Source organism: Colletotrichum karsti (genome assembly GCF_011947395.1).
Source record: "Colletotrichum karsti strain CkLH20 chromosome Unknown Scaffold44, whole genome shotgun sequence".
In the NCBI taxonomy this organism is placed as follows: Eukaryota; Fungi; Ascomycota; class Sordariomycetes; order Glomerellales; family Glomerellaceae; genus Colletotrichum; species Colletotrichum karsti.
In genome coordinates this window covers 151,731-177,304 of record NW_024065944.1, presented here as the reverse complement: position 1 = coordinate 177,304, position 25,574 = coordinate 151,731, and the positions used below count along the sequence as shown (strand labels likewise).

Genomic DNA, 25,574 nt, shown 5'->3' with positions numbered 1-25,574 from the left:
ATGAAATGCCAGGTACGGTTACACACCGCTTTGCCAACGGCGGACAACCACCAGGCCCTTCTCCAGGTACACCTGGCGGCGACAGCAAGGGACGGAGAGCTAGGGAGCTATGGCCTTTTGGGGGGTCGATATGGTGTGCTTGGCATGTAGTTGTACCTGGGACGTGTTTGCCGCGATATATCGTATTCGCAGGCCGATACGTCCATGTTCGGTGCATCCGTGCCGTTGGAGAGACTTGGAGATTGTTTTGAGGGAAAGTTATCCCACACTGGGACACTTGAGACGGCCAACGCCCCTCCCTTCACCTCTTTCCCATCTTTCCCGGGGCGGTTGACGAATTCACCGGCGAGAGATAAGCCTAGCGACTGGTCTTGTGATGATTCACCCTCAGCTCACCTTTTTCTGAGGCGCGCTACAAATAGTAGCCCAACGGTAGAAATATTCCTCGCGACCGAGATTTTCTTGTCTCACCTCGCCCTCCCGCTACGTTTGACACATGGTCTAGCTGCCTGCCACTAAGAATAATTAGCGGCCATTCTTGCTAGATCCCTTGTTGGCTTTCTCAACTCCCATCCATCCCGCTGGTCGGTTCCTTCGTCAAAGTACCTCGACCAAAAGAAATCCCTGGCTCCGATCAGAAATCCTTGAAGTCCGTGTGGGTTGGGTTGGAAGCACGAAATCCCATCTTTTTCTTATTCCCTGTGCTCCCCTCCCCCTCAAGAACGCATGTGGTCGTCATAGACTTTATTTTCTCTTGCGGCTGCGCGTCTTGCACCAACCAATTCCAGCCACCTGCACCTTACACCTGCAGCACCTCGCCTTAGCCTGCAGCAAGCAAGCAGCATCTCACCTCAACAATTGACGCGCCGCCCGCTTCCTCTAAGCCTTATCATCCCTACCTCTGATTTGTGCCCCATCCGAGGTTCTAGTACCAATCCTTCCGCAATCTATCCGAATCCGGAAAGAAGCTCTAATCAACGGGGCGAGCTGCGTGCGAGTCCGTCTTTTCCATCTCTCCCTTCGGCCTCGATTTTGCAACGAGTCCGAGCCCCGAGAAAAAACATCAGCGGAGTATTGCTCCGGAAGGGAAGGACCCATCGGTTTTCGTTATCGATTCGGGACAATACGATCCCTCCGGCCGGTGGATTGGCCGATCGTTCCGTTGCCATACGGCCAAGGATACACAACACAACACAAGACGGACAAGTTGAGGCAGCTTTGCGTGGGTCTGCCTACCTACCTTACCTTCTACACACCAGGCCAAGTCTCTCGCTAAATTGTTGGTCATCTTTGCGTCAACACCTACCTGACCTACCTGGCCTCTTCTGATCACTACTTCCAACGTCTGCCTTGTCTAAGAGCGTCTTGCTTTTCCAGCAATTTCGGTGGCGGTCAGGAAACCAAAGGGCAAACTGCAGTGGGAGCAGCTGAGACATCCAGCCTCATCTTTAACACGTTTCCAACCGCCTCAACACCACCGATCCTGCCCTTTATGAGGCTTCAGCACCTTCCGCAGCTATCCTGAAGTAAAAAGACCTCACAAATCAGCCCAACATGGGTTACGACTACGCGCTGGTGTAAGTCATAGCAAGCAAACTCACTCAGGCGCACTCACTGACACCCTCACAGGCACCTCAAGTACACCATCCCTTTGGCTGGGCTTCTCACCTTCTTCTCATATCCATTGTTCACCCGCCTCGATGTTGTGAGAACACTCTTCATCGTCACCATCGCCTTTGTGGCCACCATCCCATGGGATTCCTATCTCATCAGAACTGGCGTCTGGACCTACCCTCCAAATGCTGTCCTGGGTCCTACCCTGTTCGACATCCCGATTGAAGAGCTCTTCTTCTTCATCATTCAGACCTACATCACGGCTCAGCTCTACATCATCCTCAACAAGCCTGTCCTGCACGCGCAGTACCTCAACTCACCAGATACCGTCCCGCAATGGATCAAGCGCGGAAAGCCCATCGGGCAGGGCATCCTTGCTGGAAGTGTTGCGCTGGGTGCCTATCTCATTGCGAAGGAGGGCGAGGGAACGTACATGGGCCTGATCTTGGTGTGGGCTTGCTCCTTTGCCCTCTTCATCTGGACCATCACTGCCCATTTCCTCCTGGCTCTACCGCTGGTGTGCACCTTGGTACCGATCATCCTGCCCACAGTCTACCTTTGGGTCGTTGATGAGCTGGCTCTGGGCCGCGGCACCTGGGCCATTGAGAGCGGAACTAAGCTTGAGTTCAAGCTCTTTGGCGACTTGGAGATTGAGGAGGCCACCTTCTTTCTGGTGACCAACATTCTCATTGTCACTGGAGTGGCCGCCTTTGACAAGGCTGTTGCCGTCTGCGATGCCTTTCCCGACAAGTTTGACAAGCCGGCCGATGCTTTGTCCATGTCTTTGCTGCGCGCCAGGGTCCTGCCTGCATCCAAGTATGACATGCAAAGAATCTTGGGTATCCGTCAAGCGGTCTCCAGACTGGCAAAGAAAAGCCGCAGCTTCCATCTTGCAAGCTCGGTCTTCCCTGGCCGATTGCGCATCGACTTGACCTTGCTGTAAGTCGACCATTTCCAGATGTATGAATCCTTGCTGACGAGACCACAGTTACTCATACTGCCGTCTGGCCGATGACCTTGTCGATGAAGCCAAGACGCCCGGGGAAGCGTCCGTTTGGATCTCCAAGCTCGACCGTCACCTCAGCCTGCTGTACAAAGACCCAGATTCGACCTCGGCGTCTCTCGCCTCTCAATATGCCGCAGAGAACTTCCCCGCCTCGGCACTCTCAGCGCTCGATCTCCTCCCATCATCCCTGCTTCCCCGGGAGCCCCTCGCCGAGCTTCTGAAAGGCTTCGAGATGGACCTCTCCTTCAGCAGCAACACCTTTCCCATCGCCACCCCCGAGGACCTCGAGCTCTATGCAGCCCGCGTCGCCAGCACTGTCGGCCAATCCTGCCTGGAACTCGTCTTCTGCCACTGCAAGCACTCCCTGCCGCCGTACATGCAGGCCTACCTCCGCAACACGGCGCGCCAGATGGGTCTTGCGCTGCAGTTCGTCAACATCGCCCGCGACATCGCCGTCGACGCCAAGATCGGCCGCGTCTACCTCCCCACGTCGTGGCTCAAGGAGGAAGGTTTGGCGCCCTCAGACGTCCTCGAGAACCCCAAGGGCGAAGGTGTCGCGAACGTCCGACGCAAGATCCTCGACAAGGCGTTTGAACACTACGGCGAGGCCAGGGACTCGATGAAGTGGATCCCCTCGGAGGCGCGCGGCCCCATGGTCGTCGCCGTCGAGAGCTACATGGAGATCGGCCGGGTGCTGGTGCGCAACGGCAGCGCCTCTGCCGCCGATGGCACCGGCCGGGCCACGGTGCCTAAGTCGAGACGGGTTTGGGTCGCTTGGAGCACGTTGATGGCGGCCTAGACTGTTTGTGCAGTAGCTCCTTTTCTTCGATTCGCGGCGGCTAGTAGCATTTTAGAGGCATTAGAGATCATTTGGCGTTAGCGTTAGCACAACTCAAAAAGTACGGTAAAATAATCTACTCCCCAAAAGTGAGGTTGAATCTGCCGCATCGTGTATCGTGTATCCACAAAGATCGGAGTCTAATCGCACGTCGTACTGGTGACATCACCCTCCCCCAATGTGGCCCGTGCAATCTGGCCAGTGCTCCCTCACCGAACCTCACCGAAGCGAAGCTCCACCAAAAATCCAACGACCAAATTGCACAACCACCAAACAATTCAGCTTCGTCACATTGCGCAGCCTCTCCCAAGCTGCCTCGCTGCAGCGCATAGCTCCCGAACCCAACCTCCGAGCTCCCGATCACACAGTCGACGGCACCATGATACCCAGGACAGCGACCCGCCGCCTCGCGCGGGAGCTCTCCTCCCCGCGCCGCGCCCTCCTCCGTCCCTTGACCACATCGCGACCGTCCCTCCTCCGAGCTCAACAACCACCACCACCGCCGCCTCCTCCGCCGGGGAGCATCCCCCAATCGCAACAAGCAGCCGCCTCCGCCGCCCTCCAGAACCTCTCCCACCTCACCCCCTCGCAAATAACGGCCCTCCTCACCGCGGCGCCCGGCAACCCACACCAACAACACCAACAACCCCCGACAAAACCCCCCTTCCTCTCCCCACGCGTCCGCCGCGCCCTCTGGGCCCTCCTCTTCTTCGCCATCGGCTACAAGCTCACGGACGACCAGATCGCCTCCATCCGCTTCTTCATGCCCTTCCTGATCGACCCGGAGATCTTCCCCAACGGGCCCGACGAGGCCGAGGAGGCCGCCTACTTCCGCGCCGCCGCCACCGCCGAGGTCCTGCAGGCGACGCCCCTGCTCGCGAGCATGATGCCCTCGGCGACGTCCACCCCGGACGGCCGGTTCAAGCTCCGCGAGACGAGCTGGGAGATGTGGGAGCCCTACGCCGACTTCCCCGAGCACCGCAAAAAGTCCCACCTCGTCGCGGGCTCCCTGAACACCCCCAACGCCATGGGCGCCGTGCACGTCGTCTTCCGCCACCGCCTCACCGGCGAGCTCGTCGTCGCCGTCGTCTTCGGCTACGGCACCACGGGATGGCCGGGTGTCGTGCACGGCGGCATGCTGAGCACCGTCATGGACGAGGCCATGGGCCGCCTCGCGGCGCTGAGTTTTCCCGCCAACACGGCCGTCACGGCGAACCTGCAGATGGACTTCCAGGTCCCCGTCACGCCGGGCTTGCCGTACATCGTCAGAGTGAACAAGCTGGTGCCGGAGCTGCAGAAGAGGGGCCCGGACGGGGAGGACAAGACCGATCGGAAGCTGTACCTGCACGGGAGGATGGAGGGGCCGGACGGGCAGTTGGCCGTCGAGGCCACGGGGTTGTTTGTCGTGCCGAAGGGGGTCGAGGTGCAGCCTCTCGGTAAGAGGTTTTGAAGCGGGAAAAGACGAGAGAGACGGAGACAAAAAGGCGTTTTCAGAGGATCCTTACCTTTACATTGGGAAGATTATTAGAACCTTAGAAGTCCCGAATGTGGATATAGGCCATGTACGGTACTCAGTCCAGAGGATATCAAGGGGAGTTGGTCGATACCAGAAGCCGTGTCACACCCCGCGGCCGCGCGCCTTGGAGAAGCCGAAATTCATAATACCTGGAACAGCAGGTCGAACACTCTGTTTCCCCCCCCCCGAAGCTCTTTCTAGCATTCGCTACTGTGACAGGTGCTCGTTCTCAAATCACCGCGTCCGCGTGAGCATCGCTAGTACCCAGGGGCGTTTGGAGTCATCAGGGGATGAACACATCCAAGTCGCCCTAACTAGTCAATTACCTGGCGCACATCCCCTTCAGATTATGCCTTCAACCATCTCAAACTGCCGCCCCGGCGCATGATAGAGAGGACAGTGGTGGCGACGACGCGCATGAAGGTAGCGGGGAAAGCAATGTAAGAATCCAAAGTCCTGCTGTATTTACTAGTATCGCTATGTACAATTTCCTCATGGAAACCCACTCGTCTTCTGGTCTAATGACCCTTCCCTCGTAGCAAAACTCCAACCGTTCGTCGAGAACGATGTACACCAACGATACATTGGTCCCTGTGACAAGATGTCGCCCTCAAAAGCTTGTGGGCGAGTTTGAATTCGGGCGCTTACTCTCAAAGGGGGTAGCTTCAGGGTTGAGTGTTGATAGTGGACGTTGTTGACCGAATGTCGAATGGTAGTTCGAGTCTAAGCAGACGGTGCACCGGCCACAGAACGTGAACTCGCCTTGAACACACGTCTAGGTCTGCGCGGCGGTGTTAGGAGTGGCCCATTGAGGATGTTGACCATGCTGCATGTAATAGGGGTTGTTGAAGCCCCCTCCACCCCGACCTCCAAAACCGCCTCTACTTCCACGGTAGCCGCCTCCTCCACCTCCGCGACCGCGTCCACCGCGGTAACCGCCTCGATAGTTGCCGTTAGGCCTATACCCCTGAGGGCCATCCGGTGGTGATTGGCGCGATGACTGCTGATTGCCGCCGTGGGTAGACGACCCTGTCGGTGAAGTATAGCCGCCGTTGGGAGCAGCGCCTGGCGGGCCACGAGGTCCTCCATTCCCGCCGTTGCCTTGGCTGGGGTTTCCCCTTCCCCGTCGACGGTTGTTGTACGGTCGACGACCATTCTTAGGCTTGCCTTCAACTGAAAAGTCGATTTTCTTCACAGGCTCAGTAACCATCTTGTTGTTGGCGAGGCCGAGGCGATCCAAGTCCTCTTGAGATGTAGTCCAGAGCTGGAAAACATTTTCCAACTTCTCGAGACCACGAGTCTCGACCACCCAGGCCTTGACGTATTCTCCCTCTTTGTCGTAATCGAATGCTTGCTTCACAGGATTGAAGATTCTGTTATCCCCCCTCGGGTCGTTGCCCACGCCAGCAACGTACTGCCAGTTGGACCAGTTTGAGCTCACATCGTAGTCCACCAAGAGGTACTCGTACCACTCGGCGCCGTAACGCCAGTCAATGCCCAGATGCTTTGTCAGGAACGACGCAACGTTCTGTCGCGCTCTGTTGGATGTGTACCCTGTGTGCAGCAGCTCCAATTGGGATGCGTCGATGAGGCCCATACCAGTCGTGCCCTCAAGGAATCTCTGCAGTGTCTTCTGGATGTCGTCGACAGATGCACCGAGATTGTCGTCTGTGATGACATGATCCGCGTTGGCCGTCTTCCACTTCGGCGTTTTGTCCTCCTTGAAACCGGTGACACGGAAAAGCTTCTCCCCGAACTTTCTTGTGCAGAGTCGCATGTAGTCCCTCCAAAGAAGTTCAAATCGAACCGCCTTGGTGCCTTCATTTTCTCCCTTGCCGTATCCCGGAGCATCCTTGAATTCTTGGTTCTTGCCGTCTTCGAACTGAAGAAGGGCCTCGTGGATCTGCCTGGACGTCAAGCACCCGAACGCAAGATACGCTGACAGCTTGGTGCTGAAGTCGACGCCAAGGAGTCCGTTGCGTGTATCTTTGTAATTTGACATGGATCCTGATGTGACAAGGTGGTTAAGGCGCTTAAGAGCTTCGGCTTCACCACCGCTGAAGGGGTGGACAGACTTGGTCTGCTCCGGAAACTTTGGCTCGTATGTGAACGGATTCGTAAGAGGTTTCAGCAAGGCTGACTCCAGCTCGTCGTACTTGGAGGGTATCTCGAATGGTGACCGCTGGGCAGGGATGGAGGATTGGTCGGGGAGGGGTGGGAGTGAGCCCTTCTGGGGTCTCGCCAACGTAGGCCGCGGCTTTTCGCGCAAAGGCTCTTGGGTCTTGCGGAATGCGGTAAACACGTTATCCAGGTCTCCTGGACTTTTCAAGCCAAGGTCGCGACTGAAGAAGCGCTTGTTAGCTGGGAGGCTGTTGAGTATGGGGAGTCGCGACTTACTCGTCGATGAAGTATTTCTCGTCCAACCAAGTCTTGAAGCTAGCACCGTGCTTCGAACAAGCCGAGGACACCGCCTTTTCATCTTTTTTCTCCTCGACAGCCTCTTCGGCTGTCATCCATACAGCGCCGACCTTTTGCTTCTTGTCGGCAAATCCTTGAAGAAGAGCGTTGATAACATCGCCAAACATGCCTGCCCTCAGACACAGGCCACTCCCAACTTCCTCCAATGACTTCTTAACATCCCAAACAGCGTGGGCGATGAACTTGGTGCGGTGGGGTCCACATCTCCAGAAATTCCCTATCTCGCTACGAGCTTCGGGGTACGGGGACTTGCTTCCATCTCGAATGAGACCCGAGATTTCGATTTGATGGGCGGGGAAGATGTAGACGGGTAGAACGTGCGTGAAGCCGTGATCTGAAGTGGTTGCGAGGTGATGAAAGATGGGGTTGTCCGCAATGCGCAGGTCGTGGCGCAACAGATAGATGAGGATGTTTGTTGAGGCCATCGTGGGCAATATTTGTAACTCAAACAACTATGTGGAATTCGTCTACGATGTTTCTGGTGCTGTTCGGTTCTGTGACGTACTGCTGTTGTATGTATTCGATATTCGATATTCAAGCTGGAGCAACGCTTCAAATGCTTGTGGTGAAGTGCGTCTGCCGAGAGAAGATTGAAGGTGAAAGGATACTTGGTATGTAACGAGAGCGAGCGGAGTAAGTTTTGTCTCGAGTGATGATGGCAGTAGAGTCTAGGACAAAGTCATGGCGTAAGAGAAGCCGTTAGATCTGCGTTAGCTCCCGACCAACTGGAAAGAAGCCTAGTGCTAGAATCGCCACAAAGGTTGTCAGGCAAATATACCCAAGTAGGTAGGTAAGGTAAGATAAAAGTAGGTATGAAGTAGGTGCCCTGGGTAGAAACAGACTAGGAGCCGGGGGCAGTAGGCGAGAGACGGAAGGTAAGGATGTGGCCTTTGATACACGTAGTGGCAGGGTTCCTTAGGGCAAGGCAGGACCCGGTGAGTGTTGCCGGAGTGGGAGTACCGCAGTAGGAGGTTAGGTTCGCCCCGATTGGAATGACGCAGCTGCCGCTAATCCAGGGGTCTTGCCGCGATTCGATGGTTGAGTGGTCGGACGATGAGGCTGCAAGCGCCGACGGCATCGACTTTTAGGTTAGATGATCGGGATGAGATGGGAAAGTCTCGGCCGGGAGGCAAAGATCGGTTCTCATCCCACGAACTCTTCGTATCGAAGTACGGAGTAGTCACGTAAGGTGCCCGTACGTAGCTGGGGTGGGAAGAGATTTCTGTTTTTGGGGCAATGTAGAGAGAGAGGGCGTATCCTTAATGGAGCACTGAAGAGAGTGGTTTACGCAGCCCGGCTTGGTGACAAGGGAAAGGACACCACCTGAGGAGTATCCGTACGGATACCTTGAGAGAAATGGGACTGGTACGGGGACGGGGACGGGGACGGGTACTGGGGACTTGGCCTCATGAGATTGATGCAGGGTCAAGCTTCCCTCCACCAACAGAGCTCAACCTGGAAGGTTGGTTCACAATATGCTCAAGCCCGCTTGAATGTGGAGTGAAGTCCGGCGTATGGCGTTCGGCGACAGGTAACAAGCGTGTGACTTTGATGATACGGGATAACCTTGGTTCTTGAATGGATAAGCCGAGATGTATGTTGATAATGTGTAGTGACAATAAGAAAGGTAGTGTGGTGGGAGAGTGAAAAATTGTACTCTGTACGGATAGTGCAGTAAGTAAGGAGTTGCAGAGGGCGGCTGTTACGTCGGAGTGGTTTCCGAGGCTCTTTTGCTCAATCACACTCTTCCATGGGGGCTTCACAACCCATGACCGGATTGGACCCTGAGATTTTCTTAAACCAGTTGGGTCTAGGCCCCTGACAGCCCCGGAGACCCTAAAGACTGGCCTCTCAATTTGGAATGCCATGTCAGGCGATCCAGCAGGAAAGTTGACATTTCATCAAGAGTACTAAAAGCTGGTCGTTTCCCAATAAGGCAAGGAGAGAAAGATGACGGGTGACGGGACATGGAAAAGCCAGTCCAGTCTCGCCCAGTCCGGTCCAGTCCAGTCCTTGACATGGACTTTGATGATATGATTGCTCGATGACCAATGCTGACTTTGGGATCAAAGGGGGAAAAAGACGAGGGGGTCTGTTGCAGGTTGCAGGTTGCAGCACGGCTAAGTGCGTGCGGACAGGGCAGCAGGGCAGCAGGGCAGGGCAAGGTAAGGAAGGACGCGTTTAAGCGTTTTGGCGTTGTCGATGATGGCGATGGTGGCAGGATGGGAAAGATGACACCGAGATCGAGTCGGGACGTCTGATGCAGAGATAAAGTCCGGGGTCGTCGAGATCGAGTCCACCCGGACGGATCCTTGGGTCTGGAAAAGCGGGGTCTTTCCGCGGAACACCCTGCCTACCTGATGTCTACGGTGTCTCTGGTGTCTACCTTGGAAATGTATTGACAATACTGACATTGACATGTACCCTCCACCAAACAGTGACTTCCTCTTCATTTCACATCGACATCCTTCTTTCTTTCTTGTCTTCATTTCCTTACGGCGCTGTTTGCATTCGCTGCATGTACCCGGCCAACTGGATGCCTCCGACCTGGTACTGATTAATTTTCCGCATTAATGGCAGGCATGGGAAACTATCACCAAGGAAGGCTCCAAATGTCCGGTGACGAGGATTCCCATCACATCCCATCCTTTCAACATTGGACAACGTCTCCGCCCGCCCGCCCATCATCAATCACGGCACACTCGTGTCAGGCATTCCACCATCAGCGCAACGCAGCAGACCCGAAGCCAACTTCAACTATCTTCCCTGTCTGTCATGCGGCTTGTAATGGAGCTCGGGGCAGAAGGCGGCGGCCCTCAGATGTGATGAATCATCGACACCACTTCATCCACCGCTTTGTTCCCGAGTTTCATTTGGCGGGTGCTGAGAAACCACTGTCCCGGGCCACGAACCCAGCCACTCGGCCGATCCATTCAGGAACGCACCGTGGCCGTGGCAGCTCGGCACACACAGAACTTGTCAGCTTGAGGGTTGACTCAGTATCTGGCCCGCCTATCGTGTCAGCCCCAATTGCGAATCAAGCTAGCGGTTTGTCTCCAAGAACCTTTTTCACCAAATATGCATTTTGACCAAGTCACAGCTAGTTTGCTAATTAGTCCAACAACACGGTTGGAGAGACCCTGAAGGCGAAACTGGTCGGAGAAGAAAGCACAGCTGAACTGCTGCTTGGCGCCTTTCCTCCACATCCTTCTTCAGCTGAAGGATGAAATGCCATTCGCCAGCAACATGGGAACGCTATTTCCAGCTCGACCAGGGTTGTAGCTCCAGCATCCAACCCTTTGGCTGGATTGAACTCATTGGTGGCGTCTGTCCCGACGCTGCCCTGCCGATAGCACGCTTCTGTGGCCTTTTCCCACACATCCAACACCACGCGTGCACCTGCGGGCGCTCTCCCAGTCCCAAGACATTGGATCCGAGTTACGGCCTCCATCGTGTATCAGAATGCTGCACAGTCGGGCCGCCAAAACCTGCCAAAGCCATTTCATTTTCGTTTGGGCTTCAATCTCGCTCTTGATCCAAGGTTGGCAATGCCTTACCTGAGATTGGATTACCTTCAATTACCTTACCCGAGTCACACACCGTCGCTGTTAGACCTCGAACCCCTGGCCACTGCAGTCTCATACAACACCACTTCGATCTGCATTCACTGCTCGACCTGCAAGCATCAGAGCTCCAAAAGCACTCTCCTGTCTACCTTCTCTGCGCCGCGGTTCCAACCAACGACGCCCATAATTATGACGAACTCATTTGAGTGTGCCCACCTACCGCCGGCCCGGGTGACAAGGCCATACCGAAATAGCCGAACCCGCCGATGAGAACCACGCCGACTCCTAGTCTCGATCAGCGCACGATGCTCGATGCTCAGACGTCCTCATCGCCAGGAGCCCGCGTCTTCCATGCTGTGCCATGCTACATGTCCGCACATCCTGCAGTCATCTGCTCTTCAGTCTCCACACAGCGAGCCGGTTCCTTTTTTTTGGGCCCTTGATCCCGAACCGGCAATTCGTCATGGCAAATCGACGCTGAATATACGCAGCCTTCGTTCTTGGCTTTTAAGCAAAACGGCGCCCCGCCGTCAATCTGCGAACAAGCGTTGTTGCACCACAGTCACGGGTTTCACTCTTGCCAACGTGGGTCTCGTCACTTAATCCAGAAGTTTGTACGCGGCCAAAACTCCGCACAACAGTAGTTACATCTTGACGGCGATGCGAAGTTCAAGCCCGCGAGTTCGACATCGGCGCCCACATTTACCATGATTTGTGCACAGACGAGATCACACATATGCGCCTGCGTGCTGCAGGGTCTTCCTAAAGGAGTTTCTTGCATCGTATCTAATTTACGAAACATCGCCGGCAGCCTTCTTCGTCGATCTGAGCTCAGTCTGACATCTCTCGCCATCGGGTGCTTCCGACCGGTATGCCCCGCCGGGCCGTAGCTTCGCCTGCCTGTGGTCTCATCCCGCCCCGATGATCTAGGCCCGCCCAAAACCGGTCACCACCGCCCTGGCCCCCGCCCCGGGCTCGGAGTTGCCGTCCCACATTTCGCCAACGTCCGCATCGGGGTTCTAGACCGGTGCCAGAAACATCAATGTGCTGCCATCGAACCATACATTGTTCACTTGGTTTTAGTATTTCCCTTCGCACCTCACAACCGCCGATCAATACACGTCATGGCATGCCCGACTCGTATTCGACAATTTCCTTCTCCTCGTGGCACCCCCACAATCACACCCTTTACCATGTCTGCAGGTCTTAGATCCGACGCCGCTGCAAGCACACTCGCGTGCCTGGCATGCGACTGCGCCAAATTTCAAGAGTTCGCTTACCATATTTTCTTTTTCCTCACGTCATTGCTTCTAGCCTTTCGTTAGTCGGTCGCATAAAAATCGCATGATTTCTCCCACACATCCTATCAATCTGATTGCAGTTCGATCGCGGTCCAGACGCCTTGATCGACCGGATAAAACTGTGCAAAACCCCAGCAGCCGACTACGGGGCATTCCACGATGCGGCACAGTCGCTTGAGACAAATGCTCCTGGAACACAAGTTCGCAGTAGTAGGGCTGGTAAGATGCCATCGCTTAACAAAAAGCCGGTCGCACCTCTGCCGTCGGTTCATGCGCTTGCCATGTGCTGCTCCACCAGTCGCAGACGGCCAGATGTTCACTCGAGACTGCAATTCGACCCGGAGATCGACTCCGGCGGCAAAAATGCCATCATCTGCCTTGGCTTACCGGCAATCGCTGTCGGCGGACAAGCCAATCTCCCCCAAGCAGTTGTTTGTTTCTGGGGTTGCTGAGAGGTGTCCCTTGGCGCAGATGGATTGATCGGAGGTGATTCAGTCTCCCCTAGGGCGGATTGCCTTGATCTCGATGGGTGCTAAGCGGCAAAATTCTGCCCTCTCATGACGCAGCGTATATCCAGCCGGCATGACGGTATGAGGTCTGCATGCTGTCATCGGGCTCCGTCGTGGGACTGGACGTTGGAGAGTTGACCATGCCCGCAAGTCCATCGAACCATTCTGATCTACTGGAATTGTGGCCAAATGCCGGTAATCGTTGATTCGGGAACCGGTCACAGAAAACTCGCAAGTGAGATTATCAGATCGCTGTTGGGCAGACAGCAATCCAGCTGGAGAAATCTGTTAGGCCAGACTTCTGGGTTTCTCGGTGCGTGGGGTATGGAAGTATGCTGTCCACTGCGTGTCGCGTCCTCCTCAGACGAGGTGTTTTGTTGGCCGGTTTTGCTACTGATACCGCCAGAGTCCCCACGTGATGTGTCCCTAAACCTGGCACTCATGAACTGTCGCATGCCCAGACCTCGTCAATGGTTCCTCTGGGATCAAGATGTTCAAGCTCTTCGCGTATCGACGGGCCCATCTGCGTATTCGTTCCTGGCTACTACTATGGACAATCGCTCCTACGTATTGAAAAGCGCCAATGAGTGCGGGCTTGGAGCATAACTTATTAGGACAAAAGTTCCTTTCTCTATTTGTTCGGGCAGGTTCGTTCGGCAACTCAACTGTCGGATCGGTTGAGGCCCCGAGGTTCCCCGATCCAACAGTCGATGTGTTTTCGAGCCGACTCTTCGGTATACACCCATTCATTCTGCCAGCCGTGGAAGCCAGTGTGACCCACCCCTCCTGTCCTCAAGGACCCCCCGAGGCTTGGTCAGTTAGCTTTTGGATATTGATGTCCCCGCGCCTCTCTCACGTACTTCCGAACTCTATCATCACCTCACTGCCGGCAAGAGAGCTCTTCCTCGTGCGGTTTGGTTTTCCTTGCGCCATTTTCTCATCGGGACCTGCGGCATTTCCTCATTCAGCCAGTGCTCGTTCAATGCCACGCCTGAGGCTGTCTGGCGGGTGTTTGTCAAGGTTATGTTGGGCTCTAGTTGGCAGTACACAACTCTTCTTATCCCGGAAATCATCAACGCGCATCAGACTTGGATTTGATGCATTCTCCATCCAGATAGTAGTCCTACCTTCACCGTAAACCCAGTAATCTCACGCGGTTTCGGTCTGTCAGCGCAGCCGTGAACTCCCGGGTTAGGGTTAGGGGTGCTGGAGACCCCCTGGTCTGGCGGTTTTGTCGACTTCAACCGGAAGAGCCTATAAAAGCTCTCCCCTTTCTTTCTTTCCTTCCCCTCCCTGAACCTTGGATTGGCCTATGGTTGCTTCGTTTTGCCTCCGCTTTTGTTCTCGTGAGCTACTCTGGAGTCTGTGCAAGGCTGGCCAGGGTCATATACCGTGGGCCATCAAGATGAGGCAGTACTTTCTGCCTTTTGTCTTCCGTCATCGTCGTTCGGCGGGTATTCTCATCTGTTTCCGAGTGTTTTTAATATTGCGCTGCCATCTTTGCCTCGCATGAAGCATCGGAGCTTATCCTCCATCCAGCCTGACACTTGTGTAAAACTTGGTCGGTAAGTGAAGACCAGACTGCCACGACCGAGAACAAGACAAAGAGAACGTGACGCGACCCATATCAGCGGACTGGACTTCTGAGGTATAATATATAAATGGGTATGGCCCTCCAACGTGCCGATGTCGGACTACTGCCAGGATCGTATAAGACGCTGTATCGAGGTCGACGGGACGTGTTTTGCTACCAAGGAAAGCAGAGAAATCCGATTATCAGGAATTGGTTCTGGTAGCCATGTCCTCGGGCTGAAGGTAACCCTCGAAGAGTCAAGACAGCGGACGATGTTTAACTCGAGCGTTCTTCAACTCGTTGTCGTCCGGGATCGCTGGGTTCTGTTGAAGTATTCCATTTGTTATCGGTGTGGTGTTGCTCGCCGTCGATTGCCCCATGGCCGGAAGCAGAGAGACGCCATCAAGGTCATGGCCTCAACTTCAATTGGATCGCACCGTCATATTCGCCATCAGAGCATGCCCCCTTTCCGACTATGTCTGTTGGAACGAACAACAACGACTGTAGTGGCCCCCCGTATTTAGCCAATTCTCCAGCGAGAGAGCCAGTTCTCATTCATGCCTGGACAATCTTCTACGGGCCCGCTGGGCATGCTAAGAGATCCTGGCGAGCTCACTCACTGTCTGTAATAATTCGCCGATACTTCATCCGAGTATGAGGACTGCTTCCGACGTCCTCGGTCGTCGACCCTGTCTGAACAATAGCCGTGCTTGGTTAGAATAATCTCGATGAAGTTGAATTACGATTCGAGCTGAATCTAGGGCAGCGTTCCATTTCGTTTGGGATGTACGTATAAAAGTCTAAATGGTTCTGGTACTGTAGACGTCGACAACAAACGAAAATCACGCGGAGCCTCCAGTCTCTGTCTTGTCCAAGAGGTAGCACTCATTCTTGTTCAGTGGCTTTCCGGAGTTATATGGGACGACGGACGCGCCATCCTGAAACGGCAAACACTGTTCTTCGTCTCCGGTCATCTCTGTTGTCGAGGTATTCCGCCTCGAATAGCGCTTCGAGCTTGATGCAGACAAGACAAGGCAGCCGTTTTCTAACCAGGATCAAGAACTTCCATGCGAGCGGTCCCATACACCCAGAACACGATCAGGCCGGGAAAATCATCATGTATGAGATCAGAGACTGAAGACGCTTGAGACTCAGGTAGACGGAAGGGGAAGTAGGAGACAAATATAAATAACGCGCGGCATTGGATTCTCTTCAGTGTTGGGTCCAGGGATCGGTATCCTCGGCTACTTGTCGGGTCGGAATGAATCTCAGAAAAGGCTTCCTTCCGCTGGGATTAGTGTATAAAATGCCATTCAAGATTCAAACCGAGTTCTTGCCCCTCAACCATGGAAAGGGGTGATCTTCTGAATCATAAAGTCACAAGGCGTGGATCTTTCTTGCAGTGCCTTTGATACTGGCTCGTTCGGTTCGTTGATCTTTCCACTCGACAGCACCAACATAGCAACGGTGGCTTCTTGGGAACAAATGCAGCCTGGAATCCAGCTGCCGTCTCTCTTCTTCTTCTCTGATTTGAAAGTATTCGGGATTTAATAGCTTCCAGGGCATGACGGAGATGAAATGGTTATGGGTTCCGGGCTCCCGTCTTTGAACAAGATCAGGCATGCCCGTAAGACGGCTTATCTGGCTGCTAACCAAGGAACAAGCAAGTCAAATGTCCGGATTCTTCAACTTCGATGATCGACTTACGGCCCAGTTGAAATTAGTACAAAATGGATACTTATAGCCAGTGTGATGCTGAGTCTTTATGATTCGTCATCTTGAGAATTTCCCAAGGACATGGACGTTCTATCTCACATCAACACAAGCCACTTCATCCACACTCCTGTCTGTGCTGGAGTTCTCGACCTCGACAGGCGGAGTGCGACGGCACCGGTTATTGCAGCTGCTTATTCAGGTAGTTTCATCCTCTTTTCAGGGACGTACTTGCGAAACATGATCGGTGAGCTGTTTTATGAATAGTCTCGAGACAAGCCCTGCGTAGCACGGTATTCTTCAGAGCTGAGAAGGTCAACGCCGAGGCTTCCGATGCAAGACGCGTTCTTCAGACCAGTCGGCGTATCACTGTTCTTCATCATTCCGTGCGTATTCTTCCTATCGTTGAACCAGGGATGCTTCTCAGGGAGTCCGGTGTTAACAGGCAAGTCCAGTTTAACAGTCACAGCAAGCTCCATCACGTTTATACCCTTGCACCGGAATTCAAAGCTGCCAAAATACCTCTTTCCAACACATCTTGGCTGTGAAGATCGTGTGTCCGGCGAGATGTTTCCATCTTGACGAGACGAAGAGGAGGACGGGGTCTGCGGCCCCTCATCGCGGACTAACGGAATCCGCAGCATGTTGCCATCGCGTGATCATCGTCTCTTTCGAGGTGAAAGATTAGAAACGGTGTATATCTTCCAGGTATATATTTGAGAGATCTACCCGAGAGTAGTACACTCTTCAGACATGGGGGTCTCGAATCGTACGTCGTTGCACCACACGGAACAGCCCACGAGTGCCTCTTTAGTTCTCATCATGGCTGTACGAACGGTTCCGTCACCGCGTGAGATTCGGCGAAGACTTCTATTCCTTAGAAAGCGCCTCTCCGGCCGAGTTAGCCGCGTGCCCAGCACCGTCGTTTCTCGCTCCTGGCACGGGAGTATTCCAAGGCGAATACGCCAGCCATGCAGAATGCCTTGCTTCATCGCCAAATCCCGTCGAAGTATGAATGCTGACGCATCAGACTACTACAACGTCATCGACGGGTACTGGAGTCAGAGTGCATTCAATGTATCCTCCCAAGTGAGCTCTGTCTGGAAGCAGTACTCGCTGCTGCCGACTGACTGGTCGTTTTATATCGCGTCTACCATCACCTCAAGCTCCATTCGCGTTCGCGGTATCTGCAACAGACAATGATATCCTGACACACACATCAATGTCCCAGAGACGAAACTTGGTGGAGTTTGTCAGAGCACGTAGAAGCATTTTGAGCAGGGTACTTGTAGACGACTTCGACGGAAGCCAAAGCAGTTGAACTTGAAATAGTGAGTGGTTTATAAGTCAAGTATGTTTGCAGATCATCTCAGTCGACAGTGGGTCGCAATGCAGTTTTGAGCTTGACGATGGCGCGGGGGTGCCGGGAGCAGAGGTCTGACGGACTGATCAACACCAAGCCATGTCAGATCCCCCCCTCAAGACCTCGATTCTGCCGAGGATACCGTATTCGACGAGAATAATTGAGAAACAAAGACAGACAAAGCCGGCGAGATGGGGTTACAAAGGGGCAGAGCGTGACGAGACTGCTCAACTCGGTGACAAGACAGAAAAATATTGAGAGTCTCCCTCCCTGGTCTTGCGAAGTCAATCTCCGGAAAAGCATGGCACGCGAGGATTCCTGGCTTCGATGACAAGTGAAGGGGATTGTTACTATTTATAAGAGCACAATCCTGCCGGAGAAGACTCCGTCGAGAGTAAAAACGACGTGATGATCGTTCTCACTTCATCAGTGCCACGGTAATGTCCTGGATGGGTGGCAGGTGCGGAAGGCTGACACCACCAAATGAACTCACTTGCGTACCTATCTCATCACTCTGTCATATCGCAACGCTGCGCAACAGAGACGACGGATGCTGATAGGAAGTCTCGATTCACGAACTTCCGGCCTCGAGTTCCACGTAAGACGTCCTCATCCCCAACACGCCAGTCGCAAGTCCACAACCTTCAGCATTCATGCGTTCGTAGTTCATCATCATAACAAAGCCAACCAACCACACAATCAAAAACTCCAACTCTCCCCACAGGCGTCCCAGACCTCTTAACGCTGTCCGCCCCTCGCCTGCGCCGCCGCATCCCGATTGATAGCCTCCTCGCCAAGCACCTTGCTAGCAGCCATGAACCTGTACGACTCATCAACATCCTCACTCCAGAGATCCAAGGGAAGAAATCAAGGACAAGAACTCACATTCCGCCGTGCCACGCACCAAGCCCCCGCATGCTCTCGGCCTGAACGCTCGTCATACGAACCAGGTTCTCGGTGTCTGCGAGGTTGGCGGATAGCTGGGCCAGCTGGGAATGAAGATGCGTCTGTGTCCGGTCGAACGGAAGTCAGCAAAGAGGAAGCAAATGTATAAAACATCTCACATGACCTCGACCGCATCTCAGCCCGCGGAACTGCCAGCCATTCGAGCTCCTGAGGGGGCTTGACGCTCATCCGCACCAAGGACCTCGACTTCCGAACCCTCGCAATCCAAGAGACTTCGAATCCCAAATAAAGCCGCCAGAATAAACAGTAAAAAGAGAGAAAACTCACAAGTTGCCTCGTCTTCATCGCGTTCCCCGAGCCCGACGACATGGACGGCCGAGCCGTGTGCGTCATGTTGATGTTCCTCGTCGCCATCCTGAGAATATTCTTGCCCTCAGTCACCGCTTGAATTCGTGATGAAATCCTCGTCTTCGTCCAGGAAGCAAGGAGGTAGGTCGTCTGCGTCTAGTCAGTCAACCCACCTAATCCAGCAAAGGCACAACATTCTCGCAAAGAACCAGCCCCTGTCGTGAAGAAAGCTGAAGTCTTGCGAGAGATGAAACATAAAAAATGACCGAAATTTGCATCAAAAGAAAGAGCAAAGAAATAGAAAGAAACAGAGCTCAGTACGCAGCCGCACGACATGAAGTCAAACCCAAACAAAACAAAACAAAACAACAAAGTGGGGGCGGGATGAGGCATCAGTCAACATCACCAAACACAGCACAACTCACCTGAAATCTCAGCCGTCAAGTCTTGTATGAAGAAATATCGTACGTCGGCCTCAATCGATAAAAAGCCCCGTCGCGTGGGTATTTCCAATAGCCTTCCTGTCTTCGTAATGCCTTATGTCGCGATTGCGTCTAGCAGCAATGAATGACTGTCGTCAAAAGAGAAAGAAAAAGCGGGTACCGTAAACAACTTCCACCATTTCCCATTTCCCATCCACCTATCCCCTGGCACCTGCCGCCCCGGTTATCCGAACCACCCGCGCAAACGAGCCACGAACCCCACCCCCCCTGCGGCCTGCCTGGCCTGGCTGGCCCGCCGCCCAGCCCAGGTGCCCTGCCTGCCAAACCTGTCACCAGCTGGCCCAACGCCCTCCAAGGCAGACAGACGCAAGGTCCGTGCACACTCCGCCCGACACATCTCCTGCCAAGATTAGCAACAAACGAGAAGCAGCTACGTACCTTATCACCTTACCTTCCTTTCCCTCGCCTTTCCTTTCCCATCCCTCCAAGCACATGCCTGCCAAACACACACACACACACACATGCACACCGGCACTCGGCAAGACTCACTCCCTCCCAGGCAAGAACCCTTCCCTCTCGACCCTCCCAAAAGTCGCCTCGCATAAATCAGCATGATCTGATCTGATGAACACACACACGTTTTTTGCGACGCGCCGTTATGGAAGTTTGAACGCGTTATGCTCGCACAGACGGGAGACGGGGGGACCTACCCTACTTACATCAGATGGCAGGTGCGAACTGTGACGCAATAGCAACAACAACAACAGTTGCTCTTCTTGCTCAAGTTGAGATCAGGAGAGAGACCTGGACTGTCTCTCTGTCTAATTTAATACCCAACGTCGTGGGAACCGGGAACCGCGGCGCCAACAGATTCGAAATTGTAATTACCTAGCATTGCGGCCCAACAAGCGCATGTCTCGCGAAACTGCAGATCTGCGTCATAGTAAGCCCGCCGCGAAAGCCACAACCGTCCGAGCCGCAAAAGGGGTAAGAATTCAGTTCACCACACGATTTCTTCACTTCTGATGGACGCGAGAGATTGATTGACTGAACTTGAGAGATGACTTCCATTGCGCTCAAAATGAACGCCCCTGAAGGAGCTGCCTACATGCCGTGCCCCTCAAAACTTTTCTACCCTGTCCACCTCGGCGCCTCTCTCGTCGTCGCCGAGCTCTTCGTCATTGGGGAACTAAAAATTACGGAACAAAAGCCAAAATATCCCCTTCGCAGAGAGGCTTCGGCCTGAGCATGCCACCCTTCTTCCTCGACCATGCAATAATCTTCCCATCTTTGTATTGCCGGATCAAAACCGCTCCCGGCCCTTGTCTATGCTCGTTACTTGTGATCCCCCAAAAACAGCCTCTCCCATGCTTTGGTCATGGGGGGACCTCTCAAAAAGAAAATTCGTCGTGAAGGACAGACACAAAAGAAAAATAGCCTGGATAGGCGTTCCGGTTTTATACACATCCAACTTCCCATATCGCCCACAATGGCCCAAGGAACGTCAGACACCATCTCCACCGCCGGATCTTGGTATGAATCCCTGATCAGTCATGTTCGTGAACTTCGCCAATCCGGGCCCATCCAGACGCCCGCCGTTTTGACGTAACCATCTGTTGTCCAACTCCAACGGTGGTCCCCCGAGGCCGAGCGAAATAAGTAAAGTCGTCCACGCCAAAGCTACTATTACCAGAAGTTGAAAATCTGTTCCCTTCGCCGCAATGCCGTATGTATGTACTGGACAAAAGTCCATTCGATCAAAAGGAAATAAAAAGTCGCCGAATTAGCTATGTGTTTTGCCGCGATGAGTAGACCAAGACCCTGTCTAAACGTTTCGTGTCGTTATCGTATTGTCGGGGAACGGTGTGTGGTGAATCGGGGTGTTTGCTCGGGACAAGGGTGTTGTGGCCCTTGAATCGTCGGGCAAAATGGGTGAAGGGGACGTGTCTTCGTATTCGTTTCGGGTCGCAATCGGGCCATATAATCGATGCCGTTCCGTATCGCCGGCCGCGGCGTCGTCACTTGGATGCAGTGTGGAGCAGTCAGGCCCTCGGCTTTACCGCACTCCTATGGGCGGACGCTGGCCAAGACTGCTCTGACTGCTGTGGGCCGAGGGCTCGGTGTCCGGTTGAGATTCACCACTGCCCGCGCTGGCGCTCGCACTACCAGTCAGACTTCTTACGTTTTTCTGCTTGGGTGGGAGAAGGCCGCTCACCCCGACATGTTGCTCAACCTGCTGTGGCGCGACTGCGTTACCATGGCCGGGAGGGTATCGGGGCACGGGTTGACGGACACCATCTGGCGGCGATGGCCGACCGTTCATCGAAGGGCCGCCGAAACCGTTAGGAGGCGACGGTCGACCTCCGCCTCGAATCGAAGGGCTGTACGGATTTCCCGGCGACTGGCTAGCTCGCCGGGGGAATGCTCCGTTCATGCCCATCTGCATCGGCCCGCCGGCGAACTGCATTTCGTCCAATCGAGAAGCCGTCAGCGAGTTCGCTCTGGATCCTGCGTGCATTGCTCCTCGGTCAACTGCGCCGTAACGATTTGATGTCATGGAGAGAAGGGGGTCGTCCAGGATGTTCTCGTTCATGGGGGGCATGTTAGCGATCTGGCTGGATCGATTGCGGCCGAAGTTCGGGCGGAACCTAGAAGACCGAACCGGGGGTGCAGCTGCGTCGTAGACCTCGTTCTTGTGGAATTGGGCTCGGTTCGGAGGCGGCGGCGCTTGCTTCCGGTTCTTCCTCGACGTTACGCTCATCATGTCGAAGTTCTCGGGGTCGATCATGGGAGGCGGCGGGCCGGAGTTGGGGTCGAAGTAGTCATCGTCGTCATCGTCTTCGTCGAATGCCTGGGCGCTGTTGCGCATCGGATGCGGGCCTCTCCGGGGAGGCGGGCCCCTTGATCTCATCCGCATTTCCCGCTCTCTCATAGCCAGCTCTCTCTGACGCAGCTCCAACTCCCGTTCACGAAGCGTGAGATCAGAGCCCTCCGGGCCGTAGCCGGGCTCGCCGCCCTCGGGAATATCGTCGTAAAGCATCAGATGAGAGAACTCCTCCAGGTCGTTTCCCTCGAGAGATCCTCGCCTTGATGCAGCCCGAGATCCGGGCGCAGGGGGGCCACGAGGGTAGCCGTTCGGAGGGCCGCCGTTCATGGGCGGTCGACGCATGCCGGGGGGCGGCGGGCCCAGGTTGGACGAGTTGCGTGGGCGGGGTCCGCGGGGAGGCATACCGTTGCCGTTCATGGGACGGATGCCATTCTGCGTCGACATTCTCGGGGCGGGTGACTGGGATGTAGGGGACCCCGGAGGCGCCAGAGCAGCATCGACAGGCTTGGGCGGTCTCTGGCGGTTGACGATATTAAGGTTGTGCAGAATCGCATAAAGTGTTTCGATGCGCGGAACGGGGACGCGGGACTCTTTCGCCAATTTTATCGGGGACCCAAGATACGTCTCGACCTCCATTGGTCGTCTCGCAATGTAATCCTGCCACATGATACTCTCGGTAGGCGTGGGCCTCGTCATGTCGTCGATCGTCTTTTGCTTGTAGTCGGGGGCCAACTTGCAGCCGTGTGCAGTGGCAAGGGCGATAAGTTCGTCGATCACGTCGTTCACCAAGTCTCGGACTCCAACCTTCTCGAGCAGCTGCGTGTGGTTTGATGTCTCGAAAATCACACTCGCAGGGTGGAAAGCGATAGGGCTGGTGGAATTGTCAGCAAGGGATCAACACCATTATTCAAGGGATACTCACCCAATCACCCTTTCGTACTGCTGCTGGCGGATGTTCTGGGAGACTTTGCAATCGACCTGGCCGGTTGTCAATGTCATTGCCAGTGCCTGAGCCATGTCCTCCTGAATCGCGGCCGGGATGTTGTCATTCTTGCTGGAAGGTCCAACCCAAATCTCGGTAGATCCCTTGTGTTCGAATTCGCTCTGGCCAAGTTGGGAGAGTTCGGCATTGGAGACCAGCGACAAGACGACGTTGGTAGGGAAACGCTCCTCTATAGCAGCCTCGACGCCGAGTGTATGCGTTGTGTTGACCAAGATGCACGTATGCTGGGGCGTGACGACAGCGTCGATGACGGCGGCGAGATCGTAAACATCAGGCAGGGCCTTGATGCAAAGTATCACGTAATCGAAGGGGCCGACGGTGTTTGCGGCTTCTTCGGGAACGCGAACGACTGTAGAAAAAGCGCGTAAGCAACGATGAATCCATTTTCCCCTGGTTCTCGAGGAGCATACTTACCATGTCGAGGCTTGAAGCGTTCGTTACCAAAGACTGGCGACCTGTGATGATCTGGTTAGAAGTGGTCGCAGGACGCTGGGCAGGGAGCGGAACATACTTGAACGAAATGCCGTATTGCGCAACATGATCATATCCCGATTTCCACACGAGTGTAACATCGCAGGCGTTGGTTGCCTGTAATCTCCATGACAAGAAGGCGGAAACCGGATTCCCACCCACTGAACACACGCTCATTAGCTCACTGTTGCTGTTGGCGTCGGCCATGGTAATCGCATTCGACACGATGCACGAGCACCGGTCCCTGGAGCGAACGAAGGGAGAGGGAGGAAAATTAGAAGAGAAAAAAAAAGAGAGAGAGAGGGGTGGTAGGAAAAAATAACGAGTGTGAATTTGGCAAATGGAAGGGACGGAAAGGTGTAATTGGGGAGGAAAAGCCGGGCTGACGGGTAGAGATAAAGGGACACAAAATTCCGATCCACACGGTCGCACCGATGTAAGAAGAAGAAGCAATTACTGGAGCGGGCGGGAAGAATTGAAGCCAGGAAATGGACGCACCTGAGAGGATCTTGAGCCGGGGCGTCTTGGGTGCCATGATGGACCCAAATGTGGATTAGTGGTGGGTTGGCCAAGTTAGTCGCCTGTTGTACCCTCTGTACACCACTTTCTCACGACAGCGCAGCGCAAGCTGACGTCGTGAGCCTTGTGCAACGACGGCGTATGGAACAACCGCCGGATGTGGCTGCGGTCGGTAATTCGCCTGCAATTGAGCGATGTAAGGCTGGTTTGGTGATGCTGCGTGTATCGTCGAGGGTACGGAGTTCGCTGGTCGTTTCTTTTTTTTCCCCTTCCTTCTCTTGCTCGAAATCCCCTACTGGACGACAGCAGGTCGACAGGTGGGCGCGTCGGTGGATTCGATAGGCCTCAGACCCATTCGATTACGGGCAAGCGTATCGAGGCGGGTTTGGGGTGACGGGGAGACGAAGCGATTCGACGACGACGACGACCGATAGACTCTCCTTCTTCCTTCTCGTACGGTAGTAGGCAAGCTGTGGCGCAAGGTCGGCAGCGACGGGACCACGGCTTCTTCCTCTTCTCGTCGCAGCAGAATTAACGAACGTGACGCCTGTAATGGCTAGTCGAGGTCGTGGCGGCGCGGACGAGCTGAGGTGAAGGGTGGGCTCACAGAACGGGCCCTTTTCGAAACGTAGAAGCAATGAACAACAGCAGCTCGTACAGAAGCACTGGCAGGTAAGGTAGGTAGGTACAGGGTCGCGTGCTTGCCGGAATGGAATTTGCAAGCAAGACTGTCTATGTAACGAATGTGTGGTTGACCAAGAACGTGTCGTGTTTCGAAGAATGGTCGGCCTGGGAGGACAGCGAACGGGGGGGCGTGATCATCAAAAGGAGGTGACGAGATTTAGGATTACAAAAGGGCGGGAAAAAAAAGGAGATGGGGGGGGTGGGAGTGGGATGTGTTGTCTGGCGTTTCGTAGGACAACAACTTTGGTTCACTCGTGCGGAAGACAACGAGGAATTGGGGTGGGAGGAGAGATCAGAGGAAAAAAAAAAAAGGACGGGATGACGGTAGAAGGAGTCTGAGCCAAGGTGGTGGAGAGCGGCAATGGCTGGACGCGGCGTGTAAAGTAAAAGGTAAGGTGCACAGGTCAGATCAGGACCGCCAGGCAGGGCAGGGTGCAGGTTAGGTACTTTGGGCATGTATCTGTGTTCGTTGTGCAGCTCAGCATGCAGAGTCCCCTACCTTGCGTCGTAGGGTAGAGCTGGATAGGAGCTGGAACTTGATCCGGAACACGTTCTGGGCACCAAGGTGAGGTAAGGTACTTGTACGTGTACCTGCCTGAGCCGCCGCCTTATTACGTGGAAGATGAGGTGGTGTGCGATGTGTGTGGTTTGTTTCGGGGAAAGACACCGCTGCGGAGGCCATACGGTAAGGTACGGATTGCGGGATCGCGCCTGGCAATAGGACGGCTTAGGGGAATTAAAACTGAAAAGCCACGCGGTAACAGGAGCTGATGTGCCCTGGTGAATATGACACTTTGGGAGAGTCGCGGAAGGACAGGACAGGGGTGGCTGGATCGGGCGTGGAGGGCAAGACGTAGGCGCCGCCGGTGAAACTGGACTCAACGGGAACCAGAGAC

At 54.6% G+C, this 25,574-nt stretch overlaps 4 protein-coding genes across 4 annotated transcripts; 2 read left to right on the top strand and 2 right to left on the bottom strand.

Annotated features, from left to right (window-relative positions):
- Positions 1 to 5: 5 nt before the first annotated feature.
- CkaCkLH20_10948 (uncharacterized protein) lies at positions 6 to 3,419 on the top strand (the record flags this gene model as incomplete). Its single annotated transcript, XM_038893662.1, has 4 exons — positions 6 to 66; positions 1,535 to 1,577; positions 1,630 to 2,553; positions 2,603 to 3,419. 4 exons carry the CDS (start codon positions 6 to 8, stop codon positions 3,417 to 3,419), a joined length of 1,845 nt encoding a protein of 614 aa, XP_038740998.1.
- Positions 3,420 to 3,750: 331 nt separating this feature from the next.
- Positions 3,751 to 4,908, top strand: CkaCkLH20_10947 (thioesterase; the record flags this gene model as incomplete). Its single annotated transcript, XM_038893661.1, has 1 exon — positions 3,751 to 4,908. One exon carries the CDS (start codon positions 3,751 to 3,753, stop codon positions 4,906 to 4,908), a length of 1,158 nt encoding a protein of 385 aa, XP_038740997.1.
- An 841-nt stretch (positions 4,909 to 5,749) lies between these two features.
- CkaCkLH20_10946 (cryptochrome dash) lies at positions 5,750 to 7,877 on the bottom strand (the record flags this gene model as incomplete). The annotated part of the gene is made up of 2 exons (XM_038893660.1): positions 5,750 to 7,316; positions 7,372 to 7,877. 2 exons carry the CDS (start codon positions 7,875 to 7,877, stop codon positions 5,750 to 5,752), a joined length of 2,073 nt encoding a protein of 690 aa, XP_038740996.1.
- A 10,338-nt stretch (positions 7,878 to 18,215) lies between these two features.
- On the bottom strand, positions 18,216 to 23,682 carry CkaCkLH20_10945 (uncharacterized protein; the record flags this gene model as incomplete). The annotated part of the gene is made up of 7 exons (XM_038893659.1): positions 18,216 to 18,297; positions 18,363 to 18,466; positions 18,711 to 18,881; positions 21,357 to 22,872; positions 22,924 to 23,353; positions 23,419 to 23,459; positions 23,516 to 23,682. 7 exons carry the CDS (start codon positions 23,680 to 23,682, stop codon positions 18,216 to 18,218), a joined length of 2,511 nt encoding a protein of 836 aa, XP_038740995.1.
- Positions 23,683 to 25,574: the final 1,892 nt, after the last annotated feature.